General features: G+C 40.1%; 1 protein-coding gene across 1 annotated transcript in view; it reads left to right on the top strand.

The window, feature by feature from the left end:
* Window positions 1-12,514, top strand: part of KIFAP3 (kinesin associated protein 3) — a 60,326-nt gene that overhangs the window by 30,755 nt on the left and 17,057 nt on the right. The window contains exons 17-18 of the mRNA XM_010715734.3: window positions 8,049-8,238; window positions 12,410-12,509. Of these exons, the coding sequence (XP_010714036.3) occupies window positions 8,049-8,238; window positions 12,410-12,509 (290 nt within the window). The remainder of the gene's footprint in view (window positions 1-8,048; window positions 8,239-12,409; window positions 12,510-12,514) is intronic.

Raw genomic sequence — 12,514 nt, 5'->3', positions numbered from 1 at the left:
ATCTCACGGCATTCTTCCCAATGCTTTTACCCTAGTGATGTAGATTTTATGTAAAAGTTGCATTTCATTGTTAAAAGTCCTGGCCTGTTTAATCCAATTGAGTTCTATTGACAAGAAGAAATTCTGGCATTTAATAGTCTTTTAGAATTATGTAAATATACACCTTTTATATGTAGAGCAGCTGCTGTGAAATTAAATCTTACAAAGAGAACTTGACTGTGAGTCAAGAGTAATATCAAAATATTGGACTACGTTAATGCTTTTGCTGTAAGCTACTTAGTTTCTTCCTCTGTGGAGTTATGCATATTGCAGCTTGTTCTCTGTAAGGTTTAATGATCTTCTGAAGTAAGAAGTAAAATGACATAACGCTCTCTGTATTGGAATTCTTTTTGTCTCTCTGCTTTACTTCACAGAGATATAGGATGACAATTGTGCCTCACTAATCAGTGGCAGTTAATGTTCATTAAAAGCAAGATTTCAACTAAGATGCATTAGTACTTATTTCTGAGGGGTATTACCAGGATCAGTCACTTCCAGAGACCTCTCCAAGGGAAATGGTAGAAAGAGTTTATCCACTGGATGAAGCTGGACATCTATCAATGTTTCCAACACCTTTTTTTTTTTTTCTTTCCCCTTCTTAGGGCCAGTGCAGTTTCCAGGTGTCTTAGGGGCTTTTATGTTTGTTAAGGAAAGCTTTGCAATGTGGGACTAATTTTTCAGTAAGTAGATACTACTGTGTTAGTAGTATTATTCAGCAAGCTTTATTTTATGGAATCCAGAAGAATAAGTGCTTTAAGACACAGCTTCACGTTCAACATGAACTTCAGAGTAAATCTACTCGGCTGTTTTTTCCTTTCTTCCTGGGAAGAGGTGATCTTCATGCTGCTGAGGAGCACTATGGTAATAAATGGGAAGAGCCTCTCTGAACTCGTGAGAAGCAGGCTTCTCACAGGCCTTGAGGAAGAATAAAAAGAGAAAACGATCTGGCTCTACTGATTTTGGGAATGGGGGAGAAGATAACCAGTACTGACTGTTTGGTATGATGGTAGATTACTTTGTAGCAGGGTTCATTGGTGTGTATTAGGAGAACTACCTCTCCGTGGAGGTCTTTTCAGCTTTAGCATTTAGCTTACGCAATTTATAATACAACAACTATAGCTAACTCTGTGCCTCTGTGGGGCACAGTAAGCACAACAGCACCCTGTTTTCTGGAAGACTGAGTACCACTGCTTGACTGCTTCCTTGGCTATGTTACGGGCTGGTAGCACTCCATTTTCCATTAGCAAACAAATCACAGGCTATAAAGGCAACTCATCCTAGATGGCAAATAGAGAATATGTGAATCAGTAAGTTCTCAAAACCCTCAGGTCTTGAAAGACATTCTGCAGTGTAGCTTCTATTATATGATAAAGTAGCCTATGTACGCTGAGATGTTTAGCTGCGTGCTGTTCTTACACTGCCAGTGCCTTCTGAAGTGTCTGAACAGACGTAGTCTCGAGGATTGTTGAAATTTCTTATCAGTGGTAAATCCACAACAAGAGAATCTTAAGTTTGCAGTCTTGTTCCATACATGCTGACAGGGTTAGTTCTTCTGATAATGGAATTCAGAAAGTAAATGGTGGAGAAAAGATTTGATAGTAATTTCTTCTCAAGGAGACAAATGCTTCTTTCACTCATCAGTGAGCTCTATGTAGTGTGATTGAAATAACACTGTAGAAAATCAGATGCCTTATATGCCTTAGGGGAGATGTGCTTACTATAGTAAAGTAATTGTCACAGAAATTATGGAAATGTTACACTAGTGATGATTTGTTTAATACAGTTTGGCTGGACTCTGCCATTGATGAAGCGAAACAGATGTGTTGCTTTAGCATAGTATGTTCTGGGAAGTCTTGGCTTTTTGCTGGTAGAAGCAAGATACTGCTTTTGTCAAAAAAAAAAAAAGTCTGTGTTGATAATTTAGAAAAGCTTTGGTTTTGTGTCATGTGCTGACTCTTAACACCAAGCAGTTAGCTGAGTGTAGCTGTGCACCTAAGGCTGGACAGGTTGTATGGCTCAACTGAAAGCCCGGAGTCGACAGTGTGGGATTCCCAAGCAAATGAAGTTTGCCTTTCCTCTGGTCCTGGACATCTGTTCTTGATGCTTGTGAAATAAATGTCAGTTTACTCAAGAAGGTTTTACTCTGTTCACTTCAGACAGTATTATCAAGAGCTGATGAAATTATTAATGGCTCAGTTTTCTTTTCTTCTGTTCTTTGCTTTCCCTTACTGCCATTAAATGATTTTTTAGCTTATTCAAAGGATATTTAACCATAATCAGATCTTTAGGCTTTGGTCTAATGAGCTTTCCCACTCCCCAGTTTTCAGACAGATTTCCTGTTCAGTATTTTTTTGTTTTGTTTTACAGCTTTGAATCCAGGCCACTGTACCATCTTATTTCCCTTATGATGTAGAGTGAATTATTGTCCTTTGTGCAGAAGTAAAAACAAAGATAGAGCTTCAGCACTGTGATCTAGGGGCCATATGCTTAAGGTATTTTTAAGGTGTGGTGTTTTGGTTGTGTTTTTTTTTCCAGCTCTCATCGTTTTTCCCCAAATACTTGTAATGAAGGTCAAGCAGTGTTTCTCGGATGGAAAGTTGTGTTAATGAATAGCTTGCATCTTTGTCTATTAGTCAAATGTTGTGACCCAAGTTCTCCATGCTGCGAATGCTAGAAGTTCACATAAGAAGCAGGAATGTGTTATGAATCCTCAGGGATTTGGGGCCAGCTGTTCAAGATGTTGACCAGCTCTCTGAAAATCGAGGAAGAGCAGACCACAGGGATTTAGCATGGGCTTTATTTGAATAGGCACCGTATTCTGAAAACAGATAACCTTTGACTCCAGCCTGGTGTCCGCCTTTCGTGAGTGCTGTGCTGCAGGAAAAGAGTTTCCACCTTGTTTGTCAAGGCTCCCTATTTCCATGCTGTTGCGTACTTCTGTTATCTTCTAATGATCCTGAATGCAGAGAGAGGGGCAGTAGAGCAACTATGGACTGCTGGCCATACTGTTGACTAGTATTTGCAACTTCTGCATTATGAAATTTGAAATCAGTCTACTTTGGTGCTGGTAGCTTTTTGTGGCAAAGAGCACACAGCAGAAAGACTCCGCGTGGATGAGACAAATAACCACACTACAGGGAGTGTTGGGGCATGTGGGTTCTGATTCTTTCGTCTTTACATAAACTTAGCCGTATAGATTTGATTCTAGCATTGGTGCTTACTCTTTGGGATCGAAAAACTAGGAAGATGAGCCAAACCAGTTGTCTCTGTTACTTCTGTTAACAGTTGGCCAATGAGATACCTCTGATTTCTTCAAGGAAAAAAGAGTTGAACTCTTCAGTTATTGACAGTATAGGAATCCTGTGGAAAGTGTTTTTAATGTAGATACCTAAGTTTAGGAGACATGAATGTTTCTTCTTTTTGCTACTTTGCCTTTAATTCCATTTTGTAGGTTTTTACTGGTCTATCAGCAGATATTTAGTGATGAGCCCACTTGCAGAGAGGTAACCATGAGTTGTGCCAGAAGAAGTTAGAGGTTTTTTTGACCTGTCACTGAATTGCCCTCTGGTACTACTTAGCCTAAGGTAGGTGTCACAGACACCCACAGAAGGTGATCCATACCATCTGTTTCTCTCCTTGCTTTATAGAGGTGCGTAGTTTAAATTAAGTGCCTAAATTTTGGTTAGCTAGACAAGATAAATCTTTCCTTAACTAAAAAAAAAAGGTTACTTTAACCTTCCTTGTAAACTCTATGTTTTAGGAATGTTTAAATAATGAAGAATGTAACATATCACTTTACTAGGCTATGCCTCAAACATAACGAACGTTCAACTTACTGTATAGCAGTTTTAGTTTAGTATGAGGAATCGCATCAAATGAACCCTATTACAGACCCAATTAAAGGGCAACCACATTAAAGTGAAAAGGAAAATCTGTTTTTCATCAGCTGTGAGAGAACACAAAGCAGATCTGTGTAGCTCTATGTTATCCTATAGTGTGTTAATCAGATACAAGGTGTGACGGAAGCCAGTGACAAAAGGGACCCCTGATAGGGAACAGACACGCTCTGATAATAGGCCAGTTAACGCTTCATAATATTTCAATGGTTCAGTAGTAAACAAAGTTGGAAGCAGAACTTCAAAAAGGATGGCACATTCCTTGCAGAGTCAAACCATACATCTTCCGTGTCACTTCTGGATTTATGGAAACCGAATGTTAAAAACGGTGATGTCAGGGAGCTCCAAAGAGAATAAAATCAACCTTCAGGATTCCTCCTTTTATGTTACTGCCCGTGCTGTATTTGGGGTGAGGGGTGGAGAATAGGCACATTCCATCCGCTGCTTTTCTGGTGGACTGGTGTTCAAAAGCACTGGAGGGGACAAAGCTGTGTTTGTCTCCATAATGTTTAGTTTTCTGGTTTAATTTCTGCAGGCATTCCTTAGTTTCAAGAAGGCCTGCTTCATTTTTTTATTTTTTTTCAAAAAAATCTTTTAATAGCTGAAAAAATAATTACTGGAAGCCTTACTGTGTTTTAGCGAATTGTTTTGCCCTAAAATTCTTTAATTTGGTTTCTTTGTGCCTTTTGGCTGTAGTCCTGCATTTACAGCTTTTCTTCCATTCTGATGTTATTCCATTAATCATTTACCCAGTGGTGTTTCTGCACGTCTGTGGAAAATTTACAGACATATCCTTGATCATGCAGTACTTAAATGAACTTTTTTGTGTTGAGGTTATGTAAATCATTCGAGATTGCTGCAAATCATCCTTTTCTAGGATTGCTGCCAGAATGAAACCCTTGATACAGCTCATCATTGATCCTATTCTGGCATGGCCATCTCTTTGTTCTTGCTGGTCATTCACAGTGAAGTGCAGGTTACGGACCCAAAAACTAGACTATCTGTTTGCACTGGTAGCTTGGGATTTGTAAGTCATGTGAGACTGTGTTCAGCCTCATAACCAGTAATTTGCCAGTCAGTTGCTCGTCCTGTTTTCCAAAAGTTTATGGATGATTGAGGGGAAATACCTGCAGGTTTGAAACCTCCTAATGTAAGAAGAGAAATGTAGAATGCGTAGGGGTATTCTATCTTGTTGCTGTCGAAATAAAAATAATTAAAAAAAAACAACAATCTGAGTGATGTTAACTGATTTTTTTTTCAGGAGTATATTAAGTTAATGCCTATTTGTAAGAAAAGTCCAGCCAGTTAGGACTGTGGAATGGGACAGTGGTGTTGGCCACATGGGATTCCTTTGTTTTTTTAATTTCTGGGAGGTAGACCCGTTTTCAAAGTGCACTGCTGGTAAATGTGAAATAGAATTTTAGCTACTGGCCTTTTCTGCTTTTGGGAACTTTTAGAAGTAAACAAGGTAATGTGAAAGGAATTCAGCTTTCCCGTGGATTAATCTAATTTGCTGTTTGTTAAATTTGTTTCTTTCTTCCACCTCTTTGCAATCGTGATTTCTGGGAATAGTTTTGCTAAGACTACAGTGTGATCTTTGGCAGTTACAAGGTGTTTCTCTAAAGCTTGTAAGTAATTCACAACTGTTGAGGGCTGATATAATAGTCTACATTTTAGCTCTGGCAGATGCAGCAAAGTAGATGTTTCCAAGATGCTTGTCGGGTGGCACTGAAACTCTTGCTTTCATTTTCTTTTTTCTGGGTCATTTTATAGATTCTGATGCCGAGCCTTCCTTTCCCAGAGAACACTCTAGGATTTCCGTTTAATTGAGAGCTGAAGTGTGTGTGGGGGAAATATCAAGAAGCAGAAACAGCATGAGGTGTTCTTTTTCCTAATGGTGTGAGGTGTGAGGTTGGCTGATTTGTTTTCCTCCCTAAGGATACTGCATTACTGTACGGTTGACAGGAACTTGGAATTTTGCTTGAGGCTAGCAGGGACTGGGAACCTCTACGGATCCCACAGGTGATGCTTGTTCTGTGCATGGATGCTGTGCATGAGAGCAGGTGTTGAACAGAACTGCTTGAGTGCCAGGGTGGTGCAGAGAGGAGTTAAAAAGATCACATAACTGCTGCTGCTGATCAGAGGTGGATTCTGAGAAATAGAGACTGATACCACGGGCTGATCAGGGCCCCACATTTGCAGCACGTGGATGTCTCATCAAAAAGGAGTTCACCTCCTGCTGTAAGCCAGGTGAAACAAACTTGTTGTTCTTCCAAGTAAAACGGTCTTAAAACCCACTGCCATAACATAATGGCTTGTGGTTGTACAATGCAACGTGATTCCCCGTGGGATCTTGGAGCCTTGGGTTAGCAGTGTTGGAGAATCTTCTGTTAGAAGGACTGAACCAGCTGGTTTTTGTGTTACCAGCAGTCAGAAGGGTGGAAAAGGCAAAGGCTGGATAGACAGTGTGGTACCCACCTCAGGTTAACAGCAGTGAAGACTAGGTATCCTGACTGTAAAGTAAGTTCAAAAGCTCAAATTCAGTCCATAGGGGTTTTAGAAGTTTAATCTGAGCTATTATGCCAACTTACTGTCTTTGCTGCTATTTTTTTTTTATCTCAGGTTGTAGACAGATCTGCTTTTGCATGTCTAGCTGGAGCAGTTTAAGAAATTACCACTTCTCCAGCCAAGATGTTGTTAATTGTGTGAACAATCTTCCTTCCCTTCTGGGCTAAGTAAAATGGATTTAAAAACCTAAAAGTGCTCCAGCTAGATCTCAGAAGGAAGTCTGTCTAGAGCATATGTTAACTACCTTGAGGTAAGAAATGATTTTCAGTTTTTGTCTCTTTTGGAGTTAAGTTAGGAGGCAGTGAGGTGCATGTGCTGGGACCTGCCTCACGAGGGTGTTGCTTCTCACAAACAGAAACACTTGATTGGTTATGAATGTTGTTCTCGGTCACAATTCTTTGATTAAAAAGGTAATAGCCACTGTGCATTATTTGTGGATCTTCCTAAATTGATAACACCTGTAGCTTTAACATATTCACAAGTGCCTGTAGTTAGTTGTGTCCTATTTTTCCAGCAATATTGAAAACCTGAGCACTACAAGGTCTGTGATTGCTCAGTGGTAATCAACAGCCCAGACAGTCTGGTCTGCTTAGAGGAACCTTCTAACAGCTAACTGCACTGACTGCTATGTCTTTTCCTTCTGATACTCCTCTATATTGAATATCACATCATCAGAGAATGCAGTTAGGCTGTATTCCAGCCTGAAATTTCATGACTACCTTTTGTTTCTATAGTAGCCTATAGCTATTATCCTGTTTCCCTCAGCGTTCTGGCTTTAGTTTTGTCTTTGCTTCCCATAACCTATTCAAGAATGTTGTGTGTGCCAGTTTGGTGGGTGTAAAATATTAAAAAGTAGCAATCTATTTTGAAGTTTGACAGGAAGCTGAGAATTAAATCCTGTTTTTTCTGGTGCTCGTGAAACAAAGACTTTTAATTGGTTTTATCACAGCCTTTTTTTATTCTTCTTGAGTAATTGGAACAGGTTGCTCAGAGAGGTTGTGGATGCCCCCTCCCCGGCAGCATTCAAGGCCAGGCTGGATGGGGCTGTGAGCAACCTGGTCTAAAGAGAGGTGTCCCTGCCTACAGCAGGGAGTTGGAACTACGTGATCTTAAAGTCCCTTTAAACCCAAACCATTCTGTGATTCTAATGAGATCAAACAGTATTTGGCCAGTGTTAGTGTTTAATTCCTGCATTCCCTCTGAAAATCGGCAGTAATAGGCTCTTCTTGACACTCCTAGTGAGGAGACCATGATTGTGGGACTGCCTTGCTCAAAGCAAGAGAATTTTTTGGACAGTACAGAGTTACAAACTGCTGCTGCACGTACAAAACCAAAATGAGGCCTAGTGTTTGGAAAATCATTGCCTTTTTAGCTCAAAGTATTCTACACACTTAAAAAGATTTAATGCACTGAGTGCTGAAACTTGAATCTTTTGCTGATGTTAAATTCCTCTGCTATTTCCTGTTAAACCAAATAGGTCTTTGTCTATTCTTCATCACAACCTCTTGTGTGGTCATTTTAGTTTTTTTTTTTTTAAACTAACAGGAATACGATGAGGAATGGGCGAAAAAAATCCAGAGTGAGAAATTTCGATGGCACAACTCTCAGTGGCTGGAGATGGTGGAGAGTCGGCAGATGGATGACAGTGAGCAGTATCTGTATGGGGATGATCCTATCGAGCCCTACATCCACGAAGGAGATATTCTGGAAAGACCTGATCTCTACTACAACGCAGGTAAGCAGCATGTATTAATATTCAGTGTTGGGATAGCTACCTCTGTACTGGAAACAGGTCTGGCCTGTTGCTGTAGGAAGAATGCTCAAACAAACAGCTGCCTCTGTGTGTCAGTGGGAGCAGTGATGATGCGTGTTTGCTGGGGGTTTGTTGTCCTTGCTAAAGTGTTAATGAAGAATTGAGTGCTGTTTTTCCACGTAGTTGGAGTACAAAGTGTGGCAGGTCCTTAGAGATGTGAACAGGTTTACCTCAGCTAGCAGAGCGTGATTACTGATCTAAAGGATGGTGGCCCAGCTGTGTTCCCTCACAGCTCTTTCTTACATTCTTAGCTTGTTTGGTTAACCAAACGCAACCCTTTTCTCGTCGCTGTTAAATTCACAGAGCAGTACAGCTATGGGATTTGATGCTGCATTTTGTTCTGCCTTGTTTTAGTCCTGTAATGGAACTTTCTTGCAGAACTTAATGCAAGATTTCAGTTAAGCCACGTCAAATATGTATGTTTCTGAGCAGAAGCAATCGTTCTGTGAACCATTGTCTAATTGTGCAGTCATATCTCTAAAGAGGCATGCGAATTTGTAGTGGAAATTGTATTTTTTTGAGATAGTTGTATGAAAAATTTTATTACTCGATAATTAAAATTGAGAAGAGTCATTTTCATATTGAAGATTACTCCTTTTATCTTCTAAAGGAGGAATAGTAGCTTACTCCCACTAATGGTGCATCTTGGCATAGCTCTGGGGGATCTCATGTAGAATTTGCCCTTCCTCTCTGTAAAGATTTTGTAGTAAGAAAATAGAAGTGGGCATACTGGATTGAGCCACTGATATCTCTAGTCCAGTATTCTCTCTCCAGGGGTTGCTCTTGCCAAACCTTCCAGGTACAGTATCACCCTGCAGGGAGATCTCATGAAATAACCTGCCCACTGGATTAATGTCTTCGTAACCTTTAACAACTAGGAGTTGGCTTATGCTCTCAAGCTTGTGGTTTTATTTCCTTTTCAAACTCCTGCATAGCTGCATATGTGCGTGTGGCTTCAGAATTTTCCATACGAGTGTCCAGTCCTTTGCTATGAAGCATGAGTCACAAAACTCTGACTCTGGATGAATTTGCAGGAATATTAATAAAAAAAAACCACTGAAATCTGTAAGTTTTACTTGCAGTTACTGTGAGAAAATAAATATGCAATATCTCAGTGGCATTTCAAAAATTATTCTTAAAATATATCAGACCTTAAGAATTCTTATTCATCTGTGTGGTTACGTACATCAGATGTAGCAATGTGCCTCTGTAGTGGTAAGTTTCTTTTCCTTTTTGAATCCTGCAGCTTTATTTCACTGTACTGGACCTTCAAGATGAGCAGTGTAAGCCATGTGTAGTGTGCTACCAGGTTCTCTAATTACATCAAGCCTATTTCAGGCTCCCTGAGTTAGAGATGCGACAGTGTGCCTGTTGTGATATCTGCTTTACAGGCAGCAAACCTTTGCTCATTTCACAGGGCCACTTATTTTCCAAACCATAGGAGCTAGCAATGGAGTGTCACTGTTAGCAGTGAGTTTCCTGGTTTTTAACCGTTTGTCACATGCTTAATGTTACCTGAACAAAGATTTTTGTGTTGGAACTGCTACTTGACCAGTATGAAGGGGCGGATTTCCAGTGATACGTTCTGCAGATGTTTGAAAAATGCTTTTGTTTTAGAAAGTATTAACTAAGGGAATGTATTCAAAATGCAGATTCTCTTCTCAGGTTTCTTCCAGCAAGTGCCAGTAATGGTGTGCTTCTAAACTCTGCCAGATTCATACTTCTGAGATGTGGCCACAAGGGGTGTAACTTCTCTCTAAAAAGGCTACGGATTGTTGTACCAGTTGGAGTAGGCATTTGGGTTTCTGAAGTACAGAGTTGGTCAGAAATGAGAAAAAATCATAGCTTTTGTGCAGTCAGAAGTGACACGTTTGTATTTTGGTGACCTGTGCTGGCAGCTCACACACAGTACATATCTGTCCTCAGCCCTAGCAGTATTAGTTTGCTGTTGACAAGGTGAGTTCCTATTGGAATGACACGTCAAACATCTCTTGAAAAGCGATCTAACTCTACCTCAAAAACTTGGTAGAATCTCTGGAGTTACCTTTGAGTTCGGTGTCTCCTTTGCTTTGAAGGTACTTAACCCTAATTTGTGTTGAAATGTAGGTAACAACAGAGGGTCCCTTAACTGTAATCGTGTTATTTCCTGCTGATGGTATCCGTGTGCTTCCATTTTCATTTAAATTCATGGGAGCCAGAACTCTGAGTGCTATGGCTTGAATCTTAGTGCTTTTGAATGAAGACGTTTTTAAGCAGTGGTAACTCTGGTCTCAGAGTGAAAATATAACGCATGTTTTATTAATAGAAAGGAAGTGAGATATTTGAAAGCAGATAAACTTATTAAGCTTTAAGCTCAGCTCTTTAAAACACAGTCACTTGTTTGCTTGTTTTTCCTGTGGAATGCTCCACGTGCAAAAATGCTGATATGAAAAACACACAGATAGGAAACCTTGGCGTGTGTTAATAACAGCCATTTCAGCTTTCCTCCCTTTCCTTTGGTCCTTTTAATTCTTATGCTATCACAGAGCATTCGTGTCTATCTGAGCATGCTGAAAGGCAGTAATGCAGCTCTGTGCCAATACATTTGCTTGTCAAGTAATACCCTTTCACATACTGTATGCACATGTATACAATTAGAATATAGCCATTTACAGCTATCTTGTGCAGCTAAAATGTAGTCTGATCATGGCTAGCATTCTTCATTTACAATCTGTTGCACTGTATTTGGTCACTTTCCCATGAGGTATTATCTTCTAAATGAATCTCCGTAGCACCTCATCAAACGTCTGCTGGAAATCTAGATGTGCCAATTCTATTCCTTTTATCATTTGTCACTATATTATCTTCAAAAAACATCAGGTGAATTCATAAAGCACAGGGAGATTTGTTTGAATGCCTGAGTTGTCATCTTTAAGCCCGTGTGTCTGTAAGTAACTTTCCACTGCTTCCTGCACAGGCAGTTTTAGTAGATTTGAAACCACAGAGGTTAAGCTAAGTGGCCTGTGATTCCCTGGGTCTTATCTCTCTTTCTTTAAAGTGGAATGGCATTTGTAACTTCCTAGTCATTAGGAATCTCTCTCCTCTGGTAAACTATTAAATTGTCCATCAGAATGTACCTGTTTCTGCCTGCTTCTTCCTGGGCTGCTTTCTGCTCTATAAAGCTCGGATCGTTTTCATACAATAATGGAAACAAACCAAGATAGGCTCTGTTTTAATGAAATTGTTTTACCTAGTGAGAGCCCAATATTACCAGGTAATAACTGTGCCCTTAGTATTAACAAGGAGTGAGTCTGGGGGATGGGAACAGGAAAGAGTTAAGCTGGGGTCAGTTCACTGACTTCACTTCAAAGACGCTCTGGATTTACGCTGATGTAACGGAGGGAAGATGTCAGCCCCTGATTTCCTTCTTTATAAAGCGAGGAGAGACTGTAAAGCCTCTAAGGAATACTACTGGCCTCACAGATGTTTACATCTTGGTATGCTGATGCTTTTAATATACAAGAAGCAAAAGAAAACAGTAGTATGTGTTCTTGTGAGTGCATCATGTAAAAAGACCGCTCTTTTAGGAAATAAATAGCAGGAGGACATGGAAATAGTGGATGTGGGGACAAAATTGATTTTGAAGCTGCTTTCCTGTTGTTGATTGTTTGCTTTCTTCAACCAATTTTAAAAGATACTGTGGTGAGAGGCAGAGTCTTGATGAATTAAAACCTTTGTTGCTCTTCTGCTTTGATGCTGTTACTGTAGATCTGTATTTGACCCTTCTCATTACTTTTTCCTCTGTGCTCACTTTCATTGATGGGGCAGACAGTATGGTTCTTGATATAGTCTCTCCAGATCATAAGACGAAGAGGTAAGAGAATTTTCCTTGGGTACAGCTGTTTTTTAGGGCAGTAGGCTAGTTGTGGAGTCCTGGTGAATTTTCTGTTGTAGCTGAAGTTGCTCTTTTTCAGTATTACTGTAGCTTGACATTCCTCCCAGAAACATTCCATGTTGCTAACAAATTTCTGACACAAACCAGCACAGAGTATTGCCCACTTGCCTTGAAATTGTGCTCCTTCTTACAACCTCTGTATCTTCCTTGTTGTTATAGATGGCCTCATAGCACCCGATGGAGCAGTGAGTCCAGACTTCTTCAGTGACTATCATCTTCAAAATGGAGACCTCGTTGGGCAGCATCCCTTCTCTAGCAGGTAAG

Source organism: Meleagris gallopavo, chromosome 10 (genome assembly GCF_000146605.3).
Source record: "Meleagris gallopavo isolate NT-WF06-2002-E0010 breed Aviagen turkey brand Nicholas breeding stock chromosome 10, Turkey_5.1, whole genome shotgun sequence".
NCBI lineage: Eukaryota > Metazoa > Chordata > Aves > Galliformes > Phasianidae > Meleagris > Meleagris gallopavo.
The sequence above is the reverse complement of the archived record's forward strand: the minus strand, read 5'-3'. Positions and strand labels throughout refer to the sequence as shown.